Below are 24885 nucleotides of genomic sequence, written 5' to 3' on the forward strand. Positions count from 1 at the left end.
CCTGAGAATCAAACCTTCAAGCTTTTCTTTCATATTATTACTAATACATCGTAAATCATTTCTGTTTCAATGCTGAAAGCCTTTTTGTTTAATTTGATTTGTTTTTAGAGCAACTCCGCATAGAGCTATCTGCTGGGTACACTGAAGGTAATCGAACCATGATTTTAACTTTAAGTCCGGACTTATGGCTGTCACACCGGTCACACAATTCTGATAGCAGCAGAATGTTCATACCAAAGAAAATTAAGTCTATGAACGCAACTGTAATTGTACTGACTTAAATTTTTATTTGAGTACTCCCGATACTGATAAAAACGGGGCTAACCACTCGCACTCAACTATAGGAATTTATTTACTGCGCATCTACACTGATGAATTAGTTGTGATTTTGTCTGACAAAACATTAACGAGTTTGTAACAACTGGTGCTTGAACACGGGAAAGAATAGAAATTATAACTTTTAATTACATCTTAAATATTCACAAATAAACCTGTAGTTGGAAACTAAAGTGCTGAGATTAGATTTGTCGAGCGTTTACGAAAGAGAGAGATAAAAATTGAATGTTTTCGTGCTTTATTTTTTTATATTACGTTCGTTCAAATTTTCTTTCTCAAATTATTTTTAGTGGATATAATACACGCAGTAAACGATGAGAGTTTAATAAAATATCATTAGAGACAAAAATGACACCTATTGTTATTCCATAAGAAACCAATATGTGCGTGTGGTTAAACATTTTATTTCTAATCTATATTGCTGTCCTTCACATCTGTTTTGTATATAATGTCGTTATTATTTTTTTCGGAGAAAACTTTACTGTCAAAGTGAATAGAAAAAAGTCGTTATTTATAGCCAATTGTATTGTTTTACAGCAAATCTACATAATATGCTATCTGCACTTTGTCCAATGGGTAGGATAGAACCCAGAATTTTAGCGTCATTCACCATGAAGTTTCCATCTGAAGAAATCGTATAATTAAGAGTTAATTTTATTTTTAATAATGATAAAAAGATATTCTGAAAAATTTTGTTTCTTTTAATAAACGTGTTCTCCTGTTCCAGTCTCTTCTCATGACAGTTTACATTGATTTATTCCGTTCAGTTTTGACGTTAAAGTTTATCTAGCCAGTTGTTTATGTACAATTTTAAACGAACCAAATTTAACCCTAAGTCCTGCACAAGCTCGTCGCTAACTCAGTTAATTTGTTTGACCAGAGTACTGTTTAATAGTATAGTTTAATCAAGTAGGTCGAATAGCACGTGTCATGTATTTGCATAACTCGAGTGGGTGGCCGCACACAGTTACGTGTAAACAGAAAGTCGTTTTTTTTTCTCTCTCTCAAGTGAAATGGTTTCTATTTCATACTGTGTCGCAACACTGATACAATGTGGGACACTCCATTTGTCGTTAGTTCTTACCATTAATACTCGTTAAAAAAATACTACCTTGTTATGGAACAGTGAGTTTTTGTCTTTTCAAGATCTGATTTGAAACATCTAAATTCCGCATGAGGTCGTGTGAAAACTTCAAGGTGTGATGTTGTAGAGCTTGGTTACTGTGCCAGTTTATTTGAATGGTCAACTTCTCGCGTTCTTTGCTTGACCATTTGTAAGCTTTTGCAATCAACATACAGAACGGAATGTCCACATCCCAGTGTCTATTTTCTGATGGGCAGCTACAGTGTGAATGTGGGTTTTCTGACTCTGAGATTCTTTCTGATTTCTAGCTCGGTCTTGTTTCTGATTTAATAGTCACAACTAGTACTGAAGTGTTGTTATCGTGTAATCAGTTCTGTTTAGTCATGAACTAAATGATGAGAAAAAAACTTACAATATCAAAATACCGTTTAATTTGCGTTTGAATAAAAGAATTGATTGTATTTGTTGTTTTTATACGAGCAGCTGTATTTATGTAAGTTTGGAAAATTTATGTAGAGTACTGTAAGTAGTCACGTGCGTAAACTCTAATTATCTAGAGGAAACGAAAGCCATTTTGATTATAACCTTGTGACACATTTCTAGCGTGGGTTCGATAATTTATTACAACTGAACACTATTTACAGAAAGCTTCTAATATTTTTAAATAAATAATTTATTATACAACATTATAACATTGAATAAGGTATCATTAGTTTCTGTTTAAATCCTTGCGTTGTGTACAGTAAATGGATACGTTTGATACGAAAGGCATCCTTAATAACGTTGCAACTGTAAATTCCTAGGTATTTAACAAGGAATCAACATTCCAACATTTGGAAAAGAATGGGAATAAAAGAGATCGAAAACAGATATCCATACGAAAGTGTTCTGTATAACTTAAGCAAGGTAGTCATATTACATTATCATTTGGTTCAATGATAAAATGTGAGTTTTTACAATTGTCGTTTTTTCAGCCATACTTGAACTTTTTATCTACAGGGTGTTCGGAAAGTCACTGTGCAGATTTGTATTCATATTTTGTTCAGTCTTTTTTAAGCCAGCAACTGATAGCGGTGTTTAGAAACAAAATAAGAAGGATCCAGGTCTGTATTGATAACAACGGTGGTCACTTTCAACGTTGTTTATAATTGTCATTGATGTTTACCTCCTGTATTCTGTATTGAAACATGTTTGTTATTAAATATATAGGTGCACAGTGATTTTCCGAATACTCTGTATAAGAGATTAAGAAAAGTAAACAACACAACCAAATATAAAATACAATTTAACCAAACTGGAAAGTGAATTATTTAACAAACAAACGTATATTTGATTTTAGTTAAGCAATTTTTACATGCTATTTTTTTGTTTTCATTCTTCGTAAAACTCAAACTTCAAGTGTTTAACAATCTGGATATTTTTCTCCCCTCTAGCCTGTTCATGAAGTAGAGGAAGAAAGATACAATAAATATGGAAATATTTATGGGTATAGTTCAGTTTAATTCATTTGGTAGCAGTAAAACATGGTGTTTTACGGAACTTGAATATTTTATTTCGATTTTTCGTGTTTAAACAAGAATGTCTACATTGTATTAGACAGTGTATCGGGTTAGTGTTAAATAAAGATGCTCGTATTAGTTATTAAAACTAGTTTATATATCAAATGCAGTCCTTTTAATAGTAATCAGATATGTATGTATAAAAAGTTTGGTACGACAGGTATTTCAAATATCAATATATATTACAAAATCAAGTTCCGTAATTGTATAATTTTGTTGCTATTGGCTATAATATGCCCAAGACCCCGTCCAAAAAAAAAACACCGTTGCCCATGTTACTCAAGTAAGTGTTATTACCCCCGTCGTATAGCGACACTGAGCATGCGCAGTAATTATATTTCAATTTAACAATTTATATGTGAAGTTCAAGTGTTTAAAAACTTATCTTATGAAATTATAAACTATTTAACTGAATGTTTGTTTAAACATGAAGCTACAAAATGTGTTAGATGTCCTGTGCTCACAACAGGTACTGAAACCCTGTTTTTTATATTATGATCTTCAGACCTAACGCTGAGCAACAGAACCCAACTGAACACAGTTTTAATTCCAAAACGTATATATATGTATACATAAAAAGTAAAAAAAAGATATTAATTCCAGTTCTGTCAGTGTTTTGTATCAATTCTTTTTAAGAAATATGAAAAATAACCATCTTGTTTTTCTGCTTAATTTGTGACGCTTGTATTTACTGCGCATACACTCAATAAGTCCTTGATGTTTCTTCATTTGTACTCACACTTAAATTACACACACACACACACACATACATACACACACACACACACAACATAAAATTGATGGTAATAACTTATTAATCAAGAGTGCAGCGATTGACAGTTGCACCACCTGTAAAAATAAACTTAATATTTTGTGATCGTTACGGGACGTCTCGAATGTAACCTTAACTTAAAAATCGTGTATACACAAAACGTAGATTAAATTGTAGTAAGATTGTAACATCTTTTATTTGATATATTTGACTTAAGTTTCATTCGAGACTCGTGTTAAGGCAGAATGTTAATTGAGTTCGTTCATTCATTTTAGTCATTAATATCGACAGATATCGATTGTTATAATAATTTGTTTACAAATTAGTAACGTATTTTAACTTTTAAAATATGAGCCAAACATCTGCAATTTTCCATACGTTTCAAAAAACAAAAATAGGTTTTATAAGAAAACTGAATTACTTTTTCACTAGTTTTATTATGTAAGTGATGATAATCAACTGTCTTGAAATATATGTTTAAGGAAATTCGAAGGAACAAACCCAGTGTTAGTGATGGGAGATCCAGACCTTGTAAAGTTGATTACGATCAAGGATTTTCATGCTTTCATCGATCGTCGAGTAAGTAAATATTTTATTCGCCATCTTTACATAAACAACCATTTATTGTATCATCTAAAATACGATTTCTCAACCAGTTACCTGGCTCCTGTGTTTTCTTACCTTTCTTCCTAACAAATTCTACAATACATCTATAAAAAATATTTTACAGACTACTTCCAAATAATGTACTATATTTGAAAATCTAGTATTATAACTTGGTAGGTGTCGTAGATAATTTAGTGTTTTCATGAGGTTTTTTATTACAGTTATAATGTTACTGTCACTTGTTACAGTGAGCGTACGGGTACTCTGACATTTCTGTAGTGGTAACACTAGTACTCAATACACGTGTTTTAATTCTACAAGTCTGTGCTGATTATAATTCTATTACAACAATTCTGTACTAATTAGTTTAATACTAAAACTCCTTTACTCTAATTCTAGTAGTACTGCAACACGTATATGCCCAGTCTCTTGTTACTAAAACCTGTTTATAGCAATGTATGTAAAATTTTTCTAACCTCCTTGGTGGGTGTTGGAATATTAGGAAAAAAAAAATCGTGTCCTGGAGAGGTCAGAGAACTGTGACCCTCTTCAGCTTGTTTGTGAATGTTAGGGGCCATGAAATTTGAAAGTCTTTAATAACATCGTGTTTCATGTGGATTACTTTGAGATATATAACAATAACTGTATTTGTGAATGAAACTGAAAAATGTCACATCTAGGAGAAAGTATGAAAGGGCCGCGCTAATAGACCTTTGTGTTTCATGATTGGTTATTTGACAGTGGCTGTCGAAGCTTTATGTCCGCCCTACTTACAGCTTGTTGGATCAACACAGGACGACGATACGGGTTTGTAAATAGGTTTATATTTGTTTAAAGGAAAACCCGGAAGTAACTTTGACATTACTTTGATATGAGTGGGGCGGAGCTTAAGTTGGTTTGGTCGTTTATATTTTACTGAACTTGTTTTTTATTGATTCTGCTCATTTCAAAAATTTCCAGACTATTTAGCTATTTACTATTATTTAAGAACATTTTGTTGCTTTTATTTCTTTGGATCAAATTGGTGTTTAATTTTTGTGGGATGCAACTGTTGAACCTTTTCCTTGACATTCAGATCCTAAAATATTGAAGGTATGATACATAATGTTGCGTAATATTATAACATAGATTCTCTTTACAAATATATAGTTTCTTTTCAGAAATTATTCAGAAATAATTAATATAATTGGCGTAGTAATTAATACGATGAAACGTTTCGTATCGTAAATTTTCTGCCGTAAACCTATTAACTGTAGTACTGTAGTTACAAGCTTTGACTAGGTAGAGGTTTAAGATAAATGCCTGTTTTAACCCTTTAACTATCGTTGAAATATTGGGTGTCTAAGAACAGTATTCCACGAATCGTTTACATGAACAACAGTAAAACACATGTAAGGACATTCTACATTTCTATTCAAGAACGTTGTCAACGCTGTAATATAAACGTGAAGGGACACTTCTCTTCATGATTGAACAACACAATAGATAATATCTTCTTTTATTATGTGGTTTAATATTAAAATGTTCTCTAAGATAATATCTTCGCGATCGACCTGACAGTTGACTACCAAACTTCGATTTACGGTAGCGAAAACTGTCATCAAATATGGCCGCTCTTTCAACCGATAACTCGATAAACAGTGAGGGTTAATCTCTGTATTCGTTTGTGAAGACCAGTCCAAGGCTTGTCAGTTGGTGATGTTCACTAGCTGCCTTCACTACAGTCTGTCACTTCAAAATTAGGGACGAGTGACACAGATCGTTTGTGAATTTTTACGACAAAAAACAAATCAACAAAACGTTTCATCATGATATATAGATAAGTCACTTTCTCGTCACAAAGAAATGTAAATGTAGCTGATATATATATATATCATAGTAAACCTGAATGTGATATAATACATTTTGTTACAGAAAGTGATTTTCAACTGGTTTATGATTTTATTTCTACGATAATTTAACATTTCACATGTAAATATAAAAACGTATACATTTGTTATTATTTTGTACATAATGCCCTCACTTTTTATAACAATTCAATATGTACATGTGTGTATTCCTTACTTTGGTTTTTTGTCTACAATTGATTTAATTTTGCTTTATCAAACATTTTTAACTTCATCTCGTTTTGTTTTTTTAAATAGAGAACTGTTTAATCCAGACTCCTTGAATGACTTACTCTGGCTTTAAGATTTATGGTAAAGAAAACAGTTATATAACTCATGTCTCATAATAATATCGTTGTTTTATTCCGTGGTTAACAAACGACTTGGAACTTGTGAAATTAAAGCACTAGTATCTCGCTGGTACAGTGGTAAGTCTACGGATATGGAACGTTAAAATCAGATATTCGATTCCCCTCGGTAGATTCAGCAGATAGCCCGACGTGGCTTTTATATAAGAAAACAGACACCCAATAAAATGTTCGAATACACTATCTCAAAACTTACACCACGTTTCAATAAAACTACCATTGGTCAGCGACTACTTAGAGCTCGTTCTTCCCCTCTGTTGTTTTTCCATACAGTGAAATGAATAGTATTGTCCTTCTTCCAGAAAACAAAAACAAAAAAGTTCTTTATTAATATGAAATTGTTTCTTTAATTGAGCAAATATAAAACAAGAAAACTTTCAGTTTTACTAATTATAATATCATAAAACAAAGGATTTGTTTTTATCACAGTTTGTTCATCCTTTAAATGTCTAATAAATAATTTCAGTATCTTAAATGTTATTAGTTTCTGTTTGCCTTGTTTAACTGATAGAGTAGAAACGTAAAACCTTTTATAATCGTGGGATTCATATGCTCTTTTATCTTGTATCCATGACATGAATGTACTAGCCCTTGATTGTTGTGTTTTTACGTTTTACTAGTTAAAATACTAAAAATCAAATTGATATTTATGAGACAGTTTTCAAAGAAAATAAAAATAATAGAACAAGAAATCTTTTGACATTGTTTAGAAATCGGAAGAGGGCGTTCTTCAATATAAAGTTTTCACGTCAACAATATCAAACCATTATTGGTTGTTCTTCATTAAAAAGTGTTTACAATAAACTAGAATGTAACATATGTAACATTATTTAGTAAATGTACAAAACAGGATACAGTTTGACTGTTAATCGTAACGTGAATGTTTTTCGCATACGTAATGCTTAGGCAATACATATTAATTGTATATTTAGTATCTCACAGAAGAGGGCCCCGAAGGATACTCGACACACTTAGAAAAAAGAATTATTTATTAGCATATTTTTGTTATTCAAGAACTTCGATGTGCATTTAAATGAAACACGTTTGGCTGATAAATTAATTGAACCCAGTAATCTCTGGATATATTATACAGCTAGTTAGAGTAATCTTGATAAAAATAATATATTGTGGTTTAATGGGTTTATAAGTAAGATATATTTTGTTGTTTTCTAACTTACTTTAACTGACTAACTCTCTTAATATGTTGGTTTGTTAAAAATATACTTAGTTTTCCGAAAATTCTTTAATCTCGAAGTCTGAGTCCAGTGTATAGGTTTTTCTCATAGTGAAAACAAAGCACGTTCTCAACAATGTGTTTGACATTTGTCTAATGACGGTAGAAAATATCATAATAACTTTCAAAACAATGCGTTCATATGTTTATAGGTAATAATACAAAAACACTACATTTAGTCAGACATACTCTTTCACGGATTAATTTTTATTTTTGACCTAATTGTAGGTAGTTTGTTCTGATCAAATTTTAATATTGTATAATGAACAGTTATTTATGAAACACCTACGAATATTTTAGACTAAAAGTAAGTTTTAAAATAGCATTATTTTGTTCTCTTCTTCCCCGTTGAACAAACTCTTGTTGATTGTTTACCATCAATTAGAACTGGAATTCATCTGTTCAATCATATATAAATACGAGTACTTCATATTTTTATGAATACGAAAACGATTTGGTTTGAATTTCGCAGAAAGCTTAATGAGAGCTATTTACGCTAGCCTTTCCTAATTTAGCAGTGTGAGACTTGAGAGAAAGCCGCTAGTCATCACCAGCCACTGCCAACCTTTGGGCTTCCCTTTTAGCAACGAATAGTGGGATTAACGATAACATTATAACGCTCCCACGGCGGGAATGATGAGCATATTTGGTAGAATGGGATTTTGAACCTGCGACCCTCAGATTACGAATCGAACGCCTTTCAACCTGGGCATGCCGGACCCTGCAATTGCTTTTGTACCTTGACCACTTCTATTGTTAATAGTGCCAAATTCACTTACCTCATAAGTGTATATTATACAGCTCTTATTGAAACATAAAGGTTAGACCAACCTATTACATTGAATAACCTAAAATGGACACAACTTTTATTTCTACATGTTTTGGTATTTGTCATTTCTCTTCTAAAAGCCACAATACTGCTGGAAATAGTAAAGTTGACCGCAGACACACCTTGATATTGTGAGTCAGGTCATTCATATTATTAAAACAATAAACACGAGGCTGATATGAACACACATCCTTCTAGGTGACGCAAACACGTTAAGAAAATATAGATAAGACAACATAACATTAAGCCTTTTCCCTAATAGGATTCTTTAGAGTTTTAAAAGACGCGACACTCCGGATGTAGAGTTCACTCTGAGTCGACCAACGTTGTTAACAATAGAAAGTGATTAGACAATTTTTTTATAAGATATAACAAAAATTGAAGAACTCTAAACATTTTTTTTTTGTTATTAACCGGAATATTTAACTCTTTTAGCTCATTAGGTTCGTCATGAAGAGAAATGAATAGCACCATGTACGATTATCAAATTCATTGTTAGCTTTACACCGTTACTGAAGTACATAATAATATGCAACCGGTAGCAAGAAACTGACATTAAATTGTATCAAATATCAGATTGTTTTAAACATCAAAAGAAATGGCTTTTAACACCTTTCTTTTCAGACGTTTTAGGTGTGGCTAATAGTCAGTATGTTTCTAAATAGTTACACAATATCACTAATTAATTGTCCTTAATGTTTAATAAATAGATACCAACATCAATAATAACTTATCAATAAAAGTAGAGAATAACGTATAATAAAATGTCAACCAAACAATATCTGTGACATTGAATGACATCGATGTTTTTTAACACAGTAATAGAATTCCTGGCACCGAATGAGATACAAACAGACACAGCAATGATTAGTCCCCATGTGGACAGCAGTAAGTTTATGGACTTACAACACTAAAATCTTGGGTTCGATTTCCCGCGGTAGAGAGAACAAATAACTCAATGTGACTATGCTCTTCAACAAGCAAACAAACAGACAAAGACTTATAGTTGATATACTATTTATTATATATGATTTATCCATGATAACGTAGATATAACTGACAGAAAATACATATGGAGAATAATATTTGCCAACTGAATTTTACACGCAGCTAGTTTAACAGAAAAATCATTTCATCAATCTTCTTTATATGAAAAACTTTCTTACCATACATGTGACAGAATAAACAACATCTTGAAATGTACCACTTAGTTAATATTGTATATTATCTATTACTCTGATGATAATGGACAATTTTTATAAAATTATAAGCATTGTGATTCAGGAAAATATTTTCAAACAGTTTAGTAACTTTGGGTGAGTGGCATAAACTATGACATTGTATACAGACAGATGATGTTACTAAAATAAAGTTATATAAACAATACAACACTGTCGGACTTACACAGTTCTATGAAAAAAAAATGGAGAACTATGAGTTAATGTTAATTTATTGAGAATTACAATGTAAATATAACGAGTAACAATGTTTGGAACAAAACTTAATATACGTCACCAAATCATGAAACCGACACGTAAATTTACAGAAATATCAGACATCTCCCATACCAGGAAATCATTCTAATCAGGACACTTTGTTTTTTTTGTTATAAAAATATAAAGGAAATTTATTTTTGCGTTGTTTCTGGTAAACACATTTCAGTCAATTATAGCTAATGATTTAATAACTTGATATTTGAAAACTTTATTAAGTGAATGGTGTGTTACGTTAAATATGTTAAATTAACAAAATTTAATAACATATATTTGATTTTATTTGTTAGGATTAACCAGTATAAACTGGTATGGTTTGATTATGATATATTGTAATATTCAGTGTATTTATCTACGTGTCTCACTAATCACGTTTATCAGTCCACCACTGGTTCAGCGGTAAGTCTACGGATTTACACCGCTCAAATCAGGGGTTCGATTCTTCTCGGTAGATTCAGCAGATAACCCAATATGTTATAAGAAAAAAAATACACACACACACACAGTTCGATTATAATATATTGTAATATTCAATGTATTTATCCACTTGTCTGACTAATCAGATTAATTGTATGGTTTCATTGTAATATTTTATTTATTTATTCAAGTCTCTATTAAACTCCATTTATTTATCATTCAAACTTTAATACATAAAATCTTCAGCAATACGTAATTCGAGTAATTTTTTTACTGGAAATGTTTTTGTTAGTGATGCGTGGCATAACCCAATGATTAAGACGTTTGTCTTGCAGTCTGCAAATTGCGGGATCGACATCCACCGTTAAGCAAGTTTACCATTTCGACTGTGAAGGTGCTATTCAATGTGACGGTCAATCCCAATTTACGTGGGATAACAGCAAACCAATAATTGGCTGTGTGTACATATTGAGTGGTTGCCTTCCCTTTAGTCTATCACTTCAAAAATTAGGGACGACTATAGTAAACGGCAAACAAACAACCTGTTAACGATCTATGATGTACTCATGGTGGAAAGTTTGGAAGTTTCCAGTTGTACTTTGACTTTTGTATGATAAATACATAGAAAAAGGAAACAACAAGTGGTTAAAAATATTCATTAGTAAAGCATGATTTCGAAATCAGTAAGTATTAATTTGATATTATTTTTAACATAACATATATAAAATCAATAAAACTATAATCCAGTTTAAATTATTAAGAGATTTTGGTTAATTATATTGCCAAAACGTAAATTTTTTGTTACATATTTAATCATAATCATAGAGTTTTTACTTTAAATAAAAAGAATCGTGTAATAATGCCAATTGGTTGTGTTGCTGTTGCTTAAACAAAATACAGGGCTGACCTTTGGTCATCTTTGCTGCTGTTTCCATGTAAAATAATGTAGTCGCTGCACGTGGGTTAACACTGTCAAGTCATCAACCTCCAGTTGAACTACAAACAACCCACACAAATGGCTGTCGGAGAGTCGTGATTGATGATTTACAAACATAATGTTTTTTTTAAGTATTTTATTTCGAACCCCTGATTTTAACGTTGTAAGTGCGTCTTTTAAGAATAAGTTTACTTTTGTATACTAAGGAAATCAAACTTGTAATATGGTCACTAACTCTGCGAATGTTTTCGTAAAACTCTGTAGGAAATTGTAGTTCAACCTAAAAACGCAAAAAAATAAGGTTTTAGCTCATTCCAGAATCATGTTACATGTTAAGATTTGCTGTGTGATATAGCTAAAATCCTGTTAAAACAAAATACTACAGATAATTTGCAAAAATCACAAGAGAACTTTGATTTACTACATTTATATACTATTATCATGTAAAAGGTAATTTATTAATTTTTCTTAATAAATATTCAAATTTCTTAACATATCTTGTAAATGTTTATGATATTGGGACAGTGGTGTTCGTTGAATATAGGTGTTCAATTAGTTTTAAATTAAACAAATATATTAATTTATGAGATAATTTCTACTTTAACTTGTTAGACTGATGTAAGGTATGAATGACATGTTATTTACCTTCCTGTGTTTGTATTCTAGTTCCCATTTGTTTGTTTGTTTCTTTAATTTCGCGCAAAGTTACGCGAGGGCTATCTGTGCAAGCGTTACCTAATTTAGCAGTGTAAGACCAAGAGGAAGGCAACTAATTATCACCACCAACCGCCAACTCTTGGGTAACTCTTTTACCAACAAATAGATATATAAAAATAAAAATAGGTATGAAGATACAAAACTGACATATATCAACTGTATAACTGAAATTTATAACTACAATGGAAAACAATAACTGGTAATGATCAACAGGATATCATGGGCAGTAGGTAAATTAACACTCCATGTCATATTTGATATAAAAACAACTTAATAATGTCATAATTTAACAAATTAACAATGTTCTTCTTCTGATATTGTATTCAGCTTTCAAACAGGAAAATGGCCTGGCATGGCCAAGCGCGTAAGGCGTGCGACTCGTAATCCGAGGGTCGCGGGTTCGCGCCCGTGTCGCGCTAAACATGCTCGCCCTCCCAGCCGTGGGGGCGTATAATATGACGGACAATCCAACTATTCGTTGGTAAAAGAGTAGCCCAAGAGTTGGCGGTGGGTGGTGATGACTAGCTGCCTTCCCTCTAGTCTTACACTGCTAAATTAGGGACGGCTAGCACAGATAGCCCTCGAGTAGCTTTGTGCGAAATTCCAAAAAACAAACAAACAGGAAAACACGTTCAAAATATTTTAACGTAGTTGAATAAGAAAAGATCGCTTTCACAAAATAATAGACGTCTCTTTTGTAACAATATTGTTGTATGTCTTTCATTTTCATTGACGATATTTATGTACACACATGAACGCATTCTACTGACGGTAGGTACAACATAATATCAACACATATACAGAAAACCATATCTCCAACAATACGTGATGTCCGTGATTAATGCATCTCCACGTATTACGCAGTTTTTTTGTAATGTCCACAGTGTTTGAAACACAGTCTGAATAGAAATCCGATAGTATGATGAAATTTCCTTTTCTTTCTTCCACCAACACTATATAACAAGTGACAGTCGTTAATACCAACATAATACTAACAGAATGAAGAATAGAGCTCTTCTCGCTGCTTTTATTTTTATGGCCTGCTGTATATGTTACAGTGGATCACAGAGAAATACATGACTGAGTCGTTTATATTGTAGTAAGTACAAATCATCTTTGTGTTGTTCTAATGATGGTCTGTGCTAATTAGAGAAATTTGTAATGATAATACGATATTTTTTCATTATACGTAAGAATGTACCAATATATTTGTGCTAGACATAATTCCCGTAAAAATAATTGAGTATTCATTGATTCTTTGTTGAGGATTACAACTTGATATTTTCACAGTTTACAGTTCTTTTTACTAACATCCACGGTGTATTCACAGTTAACAGATAATTTATTGTTAACATCCACAATATCTTCACATTACAAATCTTGTAGTGAATATACCTAGTGTTTTCACAGTGGACATTGTTTGTTGTTACTAGCTGCCATGTTTTCACAATCTGTTGTTAATATCCATGTTGTTTCACGGTTTACAGTTATTGTTGTTAATAACTCTTACTTTCACAATCATTTATAAAGTATTCGTTAGTCTAATAAGACGTGTTGGACGATTTAATTCTGATTTCGTCCAGATCACAGCCACTTTACTTTCACAGTGCACAGTTCTCTTTTTGATATCAAAGTGTTTTCTCAATACCTTATAAGTAATTTGTTAGTCAAATTAAACACTACTGATTAATTCACTTGGGGTTAGTCTCCAACCATGCACCTTCCGCGAGTTATTCAGCCAGAAGATGCTCGTTAAGGGCTATTTCTTGTTACTATGATACACTCAAGAATACTCTTCAAAATTCATTAAAATTACGACTATTTACTTGTATGAAAGCTACATTATTTCTATCTAGTTATTGTGACGAGATATAAAGTAAGAAACACTGTTTGTTTACTAATACAAAATAAGTATATTTATTAATGAAATGCTAAGAATAAATAGATTGATCTGAAACTAGAATAATATTTTATCTTTACTCAACCAATGTTATTACTGTACATACACATGAGTATTAATACAATAAACTCATCAGGACTTATTTCTACACTTCTTGTTTTACCCAATTAGACAGTGTATTCTTGAACCCTGGTTGCGTAATTTAAGACTGTTCTCACAAACGTTCTGAACGTAAATATTTAGTCATATCATTTTATGATCAAACTTTTATTACCATTGTTTTCTGATGAGGTGTTTTTAAGTAATACAACAGAAAATAACAACAAAAATGTTAATCAAGGTGAGATTTCAGGTAACCGAAAGCGGGAATGTAAAACAGAACAAAATATATAAAAATTGCAGACAAATGTCTGAGACATCAAGATGAAATAGTCATATCAAAATGTTTCCTTTTAAATAATAATACTCAGGTCAGTCTGTTTCATTGTTTTGGGGCTATCTAACATAGCAGGGAAAGACTAAAGGGAAAGCAGCTAGTCATCATCACCCACTGTCAATTCTTGAACCAGTCTTTCACCAATGAATAGTGGGATTTATCGTTACAATTATAATCTCACGGCTGACAGGAAGAGCATGTTCTGTATAATGAGGATTCGAACTCGAGATCCTCACATTACGTGTAAAACGGCTCTAACCACCTGACCATGCCGGGCCACTCATATCAATATCGTAACATAACAGTTATATTCTCACATAAAAATAAGACACTCATAGAATATTATTCTATGATACATAGAATATTACTAAAAGCTTGTAAATCTCTTCTATTAGTTGTTTTACTAATTAACTTTTTTATGTTAAGATAGTTTTGACGTAACGAAAAACAAATGTTTTCTTCGAGTCGTGAAGCTATTAGTTACGAACATTTGTTGAAGCTTATTTATTGTATAGTGTAGACCAAATATCACGCAAAATTTCAATATGTCTTTATGTAAACGTCTTTTACAAGATGGTGAAGCAAGATTACAACTATACTTGTCATGAGATATTAGTATCAGGCCTGTCAGATGTTTAGACACAACATTCTTTGTGTAGTCCCTTAGGAATTTTCAAGAATTATAAAACTGTATAATTATAATATTCCAACCGCACATCTATTCGCCATGTTCATTAATGACGTCGCGTTCAGCTCAATCCAGACATTTTAAGGCCTAATGGGTGACAATAAACACACTAGCATAACGCAGTATTTAGGAACAACAAGGGAACCGTTGGTTTGTTTGGAAATTTCGCACAAAGCTACTCGAGGGCTATCTGTGCTAGCCGTCCCTAATTTAGCAGTGTAAGACAAGAGGGAAGGCAGCTAGTCATCACCACCCACCGCCAACTCTTGGGCTACTCTTTACCAACGAATAGTGGGATTGACCGTCACATTATACACCCCCACGGCTGGGAGGGCGAGCATGTTTAGCGCGACGCGGGCTCGAACCCGCGACCCTCGGATTACGAGTCGCACGCCTTACGCGCTAGGCCATGCCGGGCCGGAACTGTTGGTCCATATCAGCTGTCCTATCTACTGAGCCACAATAAAAGTATTAAATAAATAAATTTTAAAAATATTTAAACCAGTCCTTATCATTTATATATCTATCAAGCTTTCCTTAAAACTCATTCAAATTTACTGCTTCCACAACATCCGAATAAAACTCGTTCCATACGATAACGACTTTATTTAAAAAAACAAAATTGTTCTACCTGAAGACAGATTCTGCTTTACCTAATTGTAGATTTGTTGTTTCCTACCAAATGTTGATACGTCAGTATTATTAATTCCTTTTACAACCTCAAATACTTCAATGAGATCCCCTTTATCCCATATTTTTTTCAAAACGAAACAATTTGAAGAACCTTAATCTCTCCTCATATAACAGCTCTTCCATTCCAGGTATCAATTTTGGTAACCCTCCTCTGAACCACATCTAGCAATTCAATGTCTTTCCCAAGATAAAAAGCATAACAGTCCCAATGAGGCCTAACCAGTAATCTGTAGAATTAATTAATACCCTCTTTAGACTTGTATTCAGTATTTCCGTTGATACAACATTGTAACATTGTAAGTCTAGACTCGTCGCTGTCCCACCGATCAGACAACTCTGAATATTAACAACATGGTTAACAATACAGTTTATGTACCGCCTTGTGTTTTTCCTGCACGTACTGTTTCGTTGCCTTAGTGTATCTTATGTATTTCTTTCTTACTTAGAAGCTGTAACTATAAAACAAAACACAAAACACACTACTAACAAATGTTTTAAAGGTTATCATTACTTACAAAGCCAAAAGAAATCCGTGAACGTAACTGTAATTGTATCAACATAAGTTTTTATTTAAGTACTCCGAACACAGATAACAACGGGTCTAACTACACATACTCTAAGTGTAGGAATTCAATAACCGTACAGTTTAGTTTGACGATATACTTGTGATCTTGTTTGACAGAACATTGCCGAGTTTGTGACAACTAGGTCTTCACCTCGAGAAAGAGTAGAAATTATAACTTTTATCATATCTTAAATATTCACAAGAAAACCTGTGCTTGAAAACTGAAGTGCGAAGATTAGAATGTTTTCGTGCTTTATTTTTTATAGTACGCTCTTTCGGGTTTCCTTTCTCGAATTATTTTCAGTGGATTTAAAATGCGCAATAAACGATGGAAGTTTCACATGTCATTGTGTATGGTTATCATATGAAAAAAATACATCTACTGTTGTTCCAGAAGAAACAAATCTTTACTTGTTAGTGTGTCGAACTATTTTTCTTCTGTCTTACAGTTCTTTACATCTGTTACGTATATAATGTCATTATTATCCTGCTTTCAGAAATTATTCTATCTTAAAAAAAATCATTCCATTATTACTTTTCTATAATTTGTGCAGTAATTTTGTCGAGTACGTGAAACGCTAGTTGTTCGAAAATATATCACAATTCTTTTCTCTTAGGTTCTTTTAAATTAGTATGTAAAAATACTTCGGTGTTCGGTCCGTTGAGTTTTAAAAAATCAGCTTATTTCCTCCTTTCAACGTTTCCAGAATTTTAAAGTGCTTTCAAACTGTTGTAAATCGGTTTAGGCCTACGTTAATACTCTAATCATGTTACTAGAATAAACAGGCGTTCGTGGGTCTTCTCCAAATTTTTCATGAATGTTATTTTGAAAGTGAGAAGATACGTGCAAATTTTCGGCATTGTGTTTTGCAGTTTTTGTGTTTGTTTTTGCATTTTTTTACAATTACATATCAGGGAAGCAACTTCTAATCCACCTACGATAACGTTTCATAAACGAATTTTCATAACTATCGCCGAGGCCTGTTGACAATTATTTTGATATTTTAAGTTTACTTCAAGCAAAGTGAAAGAATAAAAAACGTGGAACTCTATCTATATAAGCCATTTTTTACAACATCACCTATTATTTTCTGAATGGATATGGCAAAAGTGTGATTGGAATACGATTATAATTCATAGTTCTAACACCTGAACATTTCTAAAAGACTAAATAAAGCATACAATTATAATTCCAAATGTACCATGTTTGAGATCACAAATGTTGATAAAGAAACAAGAATGACTCGTTACGAAGTGTATTGAACATGTGTGACCGAAGTGAGTATTTGTATTTCTATAGCACAATGGTAAATAATGTTATGTCGATTGAGAATTATAATATAAGAAAGGGCTACCTTCGCTGGCCAAATTTATTCAGTTGTGGTATAAGGAAGACAGCCAGTCAACACTGCAACCGACGGTACTGATTACATCAGTGTGTGTTTGTGTTTTTCGTATAGCAAAGCCACAAAGGGCTATCTGCTCAGCCCACCGAGGGGGATTACATCAGTGAACACGCTTCTATTGTAAATCAAGTAACAGATAATTGAATATCGTTGTTATATGAATGTATTATTTTTTATTGATTGTATTAATACGGTATTGTAGATAAAGATTACATGCATTTATCAATGTATAAAATTCGTTTAAATTTCTTCTGAATTCATTATTTAGTACTATTCTAAACAATGTAATTATACTCAATGTAAAACCATTAATTTTGTATCACAATTTTATATAAATATACTTGAATAAATAATTGTGAAAAATAAAATATTCCAACAACAGTTTTATGAAAGAAATTCATGTCTGTTTTCACGTTGCATTGTCTAAAATACTTAAAATCAAGTTATCATTTATGAGACTTTTTTTCAAAGAACTAATAATAAATTTCAAGGAATGTTTTCTAATCCAGTTAATCCGCCATCTTCGCCTCAAATTTTATTACCTTAGTTTAGTTTGGAACAGATACAACGTATCCATTTGTGAGGAATATAGGAATTGTTGAATTTATTTCCTGTTTACCATTCAAATCCTGGATATGGATCTACGTGAAGTTAAGATTAACATTATTTTAGAAATGGTGAAATACGTTATGCTAAAATTATTTAAAATGGACAACTGAGCAAGTCACATGACTACCACGAATGGAATGAGCAATGATGATGCATGATATCTAAATATTTAGTGTGTTTGTTTTATCGTGTGACATATAATTAAACACACTTCAAACCATCTCTAACATTAATTTAATGACACCTTAGCACCAGTCTTCAGAATTGACTAAGTTATCTGCCCTGCTTCAACATATCCACTTCCGATATGAAAAAAACAACTGTTTCTCGGCTGAGCTCTTTGTAAGTATTTTAATGCTATTATTCCTAAGCATCGGTTATCGTATTAAGTAGTATAAAGATAAATGATTGTTTACTAAATGTGTTAATTTAACTAAAACTTTTATCTATTTGAAGATATGTATGTTGGATGTAACCATTAAGTTTTGGAAAACGTTAATACAGAAGTATTCTAGAAATCGTAGTCTCAGACTATTTTCCTTTAACTGTGAAGCTTCGAGTAAGTGTCTGTGTGCACCATACGCCCACTGCGTCCTCACTAAAAATAAATCAGTTGTGTTACAGGTGGTATTAGTCGAATCTCTAGCGACTAAACCGAATCAGCAACTAGAAGATCAGTAAAAGGTTTTGCAAGCTTTAGACAACGCATTGATTGAACGGAACCAGGAATAATCTCAGTCTGTCTAATATTATATAACCAAGTTCATATAAATCAATACTCCATGCTGCTGATTCCATGCACTATAACGTGTCTGTTGCACGTGAGTAACATTATCATATTCCTGTTACACATATGCAATGTGTTGTCCTGACCCTCTAATTGAACTACAACCCATAGAAAGTTCTGTGGGACAGTTGTTGGGATTGATATTGTTACAAATATATTCGTAATGCATTAAAAGTTGCTTTTTAATGAGAGAAAGAAAATATAACGAATTTCAGGATATCTCCTGTGTCTACCGAGGGGAATCGAACCTGTGGTTTTAGCGATGTAAATCTGAAGGCATTTTGTTGTATCACCGATGGACATCACAAATATTAATACTAGAAATACAGAAACTTCAAACTATGGGCTTGAACATTCTTTGATACAGCCCCAACTGAGATATCGCTAGATATTTTAAATGTATGAGAGAAAGACGATGCAGTTACTTACAGATACAGAAGTATATAAAAATAGTGATTATACAACAACGATGACTCAAGAGAAGCATGTTAAGAAAATCTTCGCTGAATATTTAGACTGTAACGAGCTGGCGCTATCAGGGTCACTAAAAAGGTTATGGGAGCTGTGGAGATTGCACTAATTCAACGGAACCAGGAAGAATCTCGGCCTGTGTAACGTTACACAATCAAGTCAACGTAAAACAATACTCCAACCCAGCTCACAGTTATGATTATGTATACAGACTAGTATCTGAAATATCGCATTAATATTTAAACTTTTATTAATATGTGAACTGCTGATAATTTAACAACCGTGTTAGTCCTAGTGTTTTTATCAGGATCAGTAGATCACTAATATGAAAATATAACTTTTGCTGTAAATTGTCACTTTAACACGTTAGACCACCATTAATAACATATCCACATACACATCAACTCATTATATTATCGTAAATTGTAAGTACATTTATCAGCTTGTATGTTGTGCCTGTTTCATGAAAACTGTGAATACTTAGATAGAATCTTGCATTAAAAACTTTACTAGTATATGGTCTATAAAATAGAAATGTAGATGTATAGTAACGTTAAAATTCTTACACTATGTCATTAAACAATTAGATTTAGATTAGAGTCCTAATACTGATAGATCTGGTTGACGTTAATAAACAATCTAACAACAAGCTGATACTCTTTAAATTTAGAACGATATAAACTGTAAGGACACATGTAGTACTATTTAGCAGTAAAGGTTATTATATAGAACTCATCTAGGTCCAATTTAACAGTTTTTGTATTAATTCTTTACCTTCAACAACATTACAAAAACTAACGATTCTGACACTGTGCAACCAGCTTATTACAAGGTATCTAAAATTTTTATGCTTCAATATCAGGCACTAAAAACTAGGTAACTGAATATATCTAGGTATTCCGTGTCGGGAAAGTTTATAACTCTGTCTCTGTCAATAAGGCTAATGAAGTGAGAGCTAGGTCTGTGGTCATTGCCAGAAAGACAGAATACGGGTCCGTCATATCTATTCCCAAATGCTAACGTTTATTCTCGTAACGATGATTCACCTAAATATTCTCAGTTAAAGCTGTAAACAGAAAGTTTACCTGTATAAAATAAAAGTCACTGAAAGTCGTCATGCTTACACCGAAAGGTGGTTAGTAAAAATGTTCCGCTTTTAGTCACATCATCTCTTTGGATGTTAATGTGACTTCAGAGATCAATATAGATGTCAGTGTGACTGAAGCGTGACTGTTATTATGCGAGTTTCCTAAAAATGGTATTATCACAGTCGTTTAAATTACAATATATCGAAATGAAAGTAAACCTCTTGCAGAATAAGCCTTACCTATGATACAATGTTATTTGGTTGGATTAACATTTAATTTCGCCCACAGCTACCTGAGGGTTATCAGCGTTAGATGTCACTAATTTAGTAACGAAAAGGTAGCTAGTCCTCATCACCCACCGTCAACTCTTTGGCTACATTTTTACTAACAAATAGTGGGATTGACCGTCGCTTTATTATAGCTCAATGGCTCTAAAGAATAATCATGTTTTACAGGACGGGAACTCGAGCCCTCGACCATCAAATTGGGAATTGAGTACCCTACTCATCTGGGCATTCTGGACTAAAACTGTGTTAAAGATTATTTTTTATGTTCATCACATATTTTCATTAAGACTTAAAAAATGCTTGTGACAATATTTTAAACAAATTCATCTAATAACAATACACAGACATGATTAAATACAATTTATTTATTTATTTATACTTTCAGTACATGGTTGTATTTAAATTGACAAATGTAAATATATTCATCATTTTGTTTTTAGATTGTTCAAGAACCATTGTAGTGAAAATATTTCCGACAAAATGTCTATTCACTGTTTGTATGATTCAATTTTTGTAGTTTTTTTTAGATTTCTGTCCATACAGCATACTTACAATTTTCATAAAATTTTGTATCACGAACATGAATTCTATTATGCGTATTAAAATAATCTGAACACGTGAATAAAATCCGATTTATTCTCTTTTGAATAAAGAAAGTCAAATAATTCTACTTTCTAACTTACGAACAACAGAATAAATATATAAGTTTACCTTACATGTACCAGTGTGAACTTAACATTATTTAAAGCCACAGATTAATGATTGATACTCTTGCTCCGGGTCTTATCCTCTTGAGGTACGGAACAGAAATGACAGGAATATTACAGTTTTAGAAATCTGCTAGTTTATCAAAATCGACACCCGTGATGGGCAGAAAACAGATAGCTCATTGTGTCGCTTCGCTATTAATAACACCAAAAACCAGATGTACACCGAATGCCATCTGCAGATATTTTAAGAAACTACAGCATAACAACTCTTTTTGTTGTTGTTTTTCTTAAATGACACAAGCAATAAGGAAATATCCAAAAACAGTTGTATCGTGTTATCACTGAAAGAGAAAGGTATTAATACATACAGATAACTTCATAAAACAAATATGGTAATACATCAGGATATCCTCTGTAGTTCGTGATTTAGTTTTATTTATACCTCTTGATTTTGTTTATATTTCTTAGCTGAATGGATTTATACAAAGTTTAATCTAAACAATGATGTTATACTTTGTGTTTCCTTTCCACTAGATCAGTGGTTCTTAACCTGTGTTCTTAAAGAGAAAACATTTTAAGGATCTGAATCTCTCTTCATATAACAACCTCTCCATCCAAGACATCAATTTAATGACCCTTTTATAACCATTTCCAAGAATTCAATGTCTTTTCTAAGGTAAGGAGCACAACACTCCATATGTGGCCGAAACAGTGATATATAAAATGAAATTATAACTATGTTATGTAGATACAACCTAAAATCCTATTTGACCTACTACCGACTACTTTGATGGTTTCAGAAACTGATCAATCATCACACCAAAATCCCTTCGTTTCATGAAGCTGTTGAGGTTATTCAAATTATCTAATTACATTGCACTTATTACAATTAAACCTCATTTATAAGTTACTTTTCAAACTCAGTAAATGATCTAAATCCTTCTGTAAAGCAGGATCAACACCCAAGATCTTGATATCATCAGCAAATTTAAGACATTTTTTTCACCATTCCTTTATTTATGTAATTAATGTAAATCAAAAAGAGCAATGGTCCTGAGACTAAATCCTGAGGTACACCATTTACAACATTAATTCAGTTTTACTGAAATCAGTTTAAAACAGCTTCTACTTTCTTCAACCAAGCCATTCTTCTGTAGAATTAGTTAGTTTATACCTAACACTTATAAACATAAACTTCTATACAAGCCTTTTATGAGACATTTTGTCAAATGCTTTCTGAAAATCCAGATACACAATACTTACATACACCTTTACCCTCATCTACATATACAGTAACATTTTCAAAGCACATCAAAAATATCTAAATCAAGATTTTCCCTTAGCGAAACCATATTAACTAGTCGAAAAATTCTAAATTTGATAAATTAACTTGCAAATTGATATAAGACTAATACGCCTAAAATTACTTGAAGAGTTGAGTGAAATAATAAGTTTCTAATTATTACTTGTTCACTATTCAAAGACTTATAAAAAAATAATGGCAAGTGGCTCACATATCAAATCATTGAACTACTTTAAAGTTTAAATATTATGTGGTCCAGTAATCTTGTCCTTTTTTCCAATTTTATTTTAACAATTTCAGAATTTGTGTAATCTTTTAAATCTTTTAAATATATCTTTTAAACTAACTCAGATTTACCACCTCTACAACATCGAAAAGAATATCGCTATTTGAAAAATAAAATTGTCTCAGCAGAAGACAGTTTATATTTTCCCTAGTACTATATTTGTGTTCTCCACTGTTACATTTCTCGTTATATCTCGTTAAATCTGAATAAGAGGAATAATTTAATAAGGTATAATTGAATAACCTTGTAATTATATAATCATCAGATGAAATCCTTCCTTTATCTCCCCTCAAGGATTCTATCCCCATCCTAACATTCTGTTTACCCATAACGTACTTTAAAATCCTTACTGTTAATTCTTGTTTTCAGCCAATTTTTCATACATTTTTCGATGATTTAACTTTCTGTTTGACCAACTTTCTTAATCTTCTATATTATAAATATTCCATTACACCAATTAGTTTAAAATTCTTACAAGTGTGATGCTTTTCTTTAACTGTATGTTTTTTTACGTTTTGTGAGCGAACCTGTTTTTCTACCTTTTTTCTCTGTACGAAATATATTTGTTTAAATATTCAGAACATTTCTTTACGAATTAACAACATCTTATAAGTGGCTCCAAATAACTCAGCTTCCCAATTCACAACAGATAATTTATGTTGCATCCCTTCAAGTATTTTTTTTTATTTGTAGTAAAAATATCATTATTTCTGATTTCCATGTGCAATAAAACATCAAATCCAGTACAACAACGATCACTTGTATTTAGGTGTTCCAAAATCTTTATTCTCCCAACCATTTCTACTTTAAAAGTTAACAAACAATTTAAAATATAATTATTTCTTCTGGTTACCTTACACAAGTGGTGAAGAAATCCATCTTGAAAAGATTCCAGAAACCTTTCTTCTTCATTGTGTGACACTAGCTTTTCGCAATAAATATGTCTAAAATCAAAATCGCCAATAATTATGACTTCATTAACAACTCAAACCTTAATCTCACTGTAAAGTTTAGCAATAATTTCATCACTTTCATCTAGTGGTCTGTAACAAGTTCCAACTAAGAGCTTTTTCCCTTTTCATCCACAAACAGAAATCCAAACTGATTCAATCTCCTCTACTATCCTTAATATTCTCAACTTCAGCATAATGTAACTCACACTTTACATATACAACCACCCCCTTTCTTTACTACTCTGTCCCTATTAAATAACATATAACCATCTATTATAAAGAAATTTCTGTCATAAAAACCTTCTATTCCTACTTCTGTTTTAAATTAATCTATTTTATATCTTATTCTTTTAGCATTACAAGAGTATCAACTAAGCCTACTCTTAAAACTACTTTTATACAGATTTTCTGTGCTAAACTTTCATCTATATCTCAATTTTCTTTCATTTAGTTTGTCTTTGCCCT

The 24885-nt window shown here is 31.9% G+C and overlaps 2 protein-coding genes across 2 annotated transcripts in view; both read left to right on the top strand.

Moving 5' to 3' along the window:
• The window catches only part of LOC143236188 (thromboxane-A synthase-like), a 140591-nt gene that overhangs the window by 84070 nt on the left and 31636 nt on the right, over window positions 1-24885 (top strand). The gene's annotated exons all lie outside the window — the stretch shown is intronic.
• Window positions 1787-20813, top strand: LOC143239858 (cytochrome P450 3A24-like). Its single transcript, XM_076481437.1, has 4 exons — window positions 1787-2326; window positions 2854-2906; window positions 4234-4330; window positions 20688-20813. The coding sequence occupies exons 1-4, from the start codon at window positions 2264-2266 to the stop codon at window positions 20811-20813; spliced, it is 339 nt and encodes a 112-aa protein (XP_076337552.1). The 5' UTR covers window positions 1787-2263.

Source organism: Tachypleus tridentatus, chromosome 13 (assembly GCF_004210375.1).
Source record: "Tachypleus tridentatus isolate NWPU-2018 chromosome 13, ASM421037v1, whole genome shotgun sequence".
Taxonomy (NCBI): Eukaryota; Metazoa; Arthropoda; class Merostomata; order Xiphosura; family Limulidae; genus Tachypleus; species Tachypleus tridentatus.